This window comes from Corvus brachyrhynchos, unplaced genomic scaffold (assembly GCF_000691975.1).
Source record: "Corvus brachyrhynchos isolate BGI_N302 unplaced genomic scaffold, ASM69197v1 scaffold827, whole genome shotgun sequence".
In the NCBI taxonomy this organism is placed as follows: Eukaryota; Metazoa; Chordata; class Aves; order Passeriformes; family Corvidae; genus Corvus; species Corvus brachyrhynchos.
Window position 1 is genome coordinate 28052 of NW_008239066.1, and position 1908 is coordinate 29959.

Consider the following 1908-nt stretch of genomic DNA (forward strand, 5'->3'; position numbering starts at 1 on the left):
CGGGCTGGGCTGACCACAGGGACATGGCTGTGGGGTGGCCACGGCTGGGGTGACCGGGGGACATCGCTGTGGGGTGGCCACGGCTGGGGTGACCGGGGGACATCGCTGTGGGGTGACCACGGCCCAGATGACCACGGGGACATCATTGTGGGGCGACCAGGGCTGGGCTGACCACAGGGACATCGCTGTGGGGTGACCACGGCCCAGATGACCACCAGGACATCGCTGTGGGGCGACCACGGCGACATCGCTGTGGGGTGACCACAGCCCAGATGACCACCAGGACATCGCTGTGGGGTGACCACGACCACGGGGCCGTTGGCCACGGGGCCACCCCCAGCGCTCAGGGTCCCCTCAGTGTCCCCGGATGTCCCCAGGCACTTGGGATCCTGCGGGGAGGGCCGCGGGGACGCTGCAGCTCCGGGAACGGGGCGGGAATCGTCAAAATCCCAACGAAATCGGTGCCGGCCCCTTGGAAAATCCATCCCGGGGGTCTCTGGGTGCCAGCGGCCCCCCAGGAGGGGACACTCGGGGCTCCCCGGATCCCGGGGGGTGCCGGGGGGTGGGATCCCAGCGTCCTCGGGCCCGGGGATCCGGCTGGGACGGACGGAGAGTCCGGGGATCCTCGGGAATCCAGTCCCAGCCGAGCGGCCTCGGGGACGGGGGCAGGATCGGGGTCTGGTGGAGCCAGGAGGGATCTGGTGGAGCCAGGAGGGATCTGGTGAAGTTGGATGGGATCTGGTGAAGTTGGATGGGATCTGGTGGATCCAGGAGGGATCTGGTGGAGCCAGGAGGGATCTGGATAATCCAGGTGGGATCTGGTGGAGCCACGAGGGATCTGGTGGAGGGATCTGGTGGACTTGGATGGGATCTGGTGGAGCCAGGTGGGATCTGGAGGATCCAGGAGGGACCTGGTGGAGCCAGGAGGGACCTGGAGCACCCGTGTGAGATCTGGTGGAGCCAGGAGGGATCTGGAGGATCCAGGAGGGATCTGGTGGAGCCAGGAGGGATCTGGTTGAGTTGGATGGGATCTGGTGGATCCATGTGAGATCTGGTGGAGCCAGGAAGGGTCTGGAGAATCCCAGTGGGATTTGGAAAATCCTGGAGAGATTTGGTGGAGCCAGAAGAGATCTGGAGGATCCAGGTGGGATCTGGAGCATCTGTGTGGGGTCTGCAGGATCCAGGAGCGATCTGCAAGATCCGGGTTGGGTCTGGAGGACCCAGGAGGGATCTGATGGAGCCAGGTGGGGTCTGGAGGATCCAGGAGGGATCTGATGGATCCAGGTGGGGTCTGGAGGACCCAGGAGGGATCTGATGGAGCCAGGTGGGATCTGGAGGATCCAGGAGGGATCTGGTGCCAAGGAGGAGCCTTGGAAGCTTCAGGAAGAGGAGCTCGGGGAGGATCCCAGGGCGGGGCCTCGGTGCCGGGCTGGAGGAGCGGCGTGACCAGCCTGGGGCTGGGATCTGATGGAGATCTGGCTGGGATCCTGGCTGGGATCTGTGCTGGGTCCTGGTGGGATCCTGGCTGAGACCTGACGGAGATGTGGCTGGGATCTGGCTGGAATCCTGGCTGGGAGCCTGGCTGAGATCTGGCTGGGATCTGATGGAGATCTGGCAGGGATCTGGCTGGAATCGGGCTGGAATCCTTGGTGGGATCCTGGCTGGGATCTGATGGAGATCTGGCTGGGATCGGGCTGGAATCCTTGGTGAGATCCTGGCTGGGATCCTGGCTGGGATCCGAGTTAGATCTGGGCCGGATCCTGGCTGGGCTCTGGGCCAGATCCCATCTGGATCCCGGCAGATCCCCTCAGGCACTGCAGCTCTGCTGGCTGGGATCTGGGCTGGAATCCGGCCTCGAGCCCGGCTGGATTGGGGCTGGATTGGGGCTGGAATCCAGGCAGGATCCCA

The 1908-nt window shown here is 64.9% G+C and overlaps 1 protein-coding gene across 1 annotated transcript in view; it reads right to left on the reverse strand.

The window, feature by feature from the left end:
- Positions 1 to 1271, reverse strand: part of LOC108447915 (vegetative cell wall protein gp1-like) — a 3150-nt gene extending 1879 nt beyond the window's left edge. Inside the window, exons 1-2 of the mRNA XM_017739206.1 lie at positions 912 to 1271; positions 117 to 838 (exon numbers count right to left, since the gene is read on the reverse strand). Of these exons, the coding sequence (XP_017594695.1) occupies positions 117 to 838; positions 912 to 1044 (855 nt within the window). The 5' untranslated portion in view covers positions 1045 to 1271. The remainder of the gene's footprint in view (positions 1 to 116; positions 839 to 911) is intronic.
- Between the last annotated feature and the right edge of the window lie 637 nt (positions 1272 to 1908).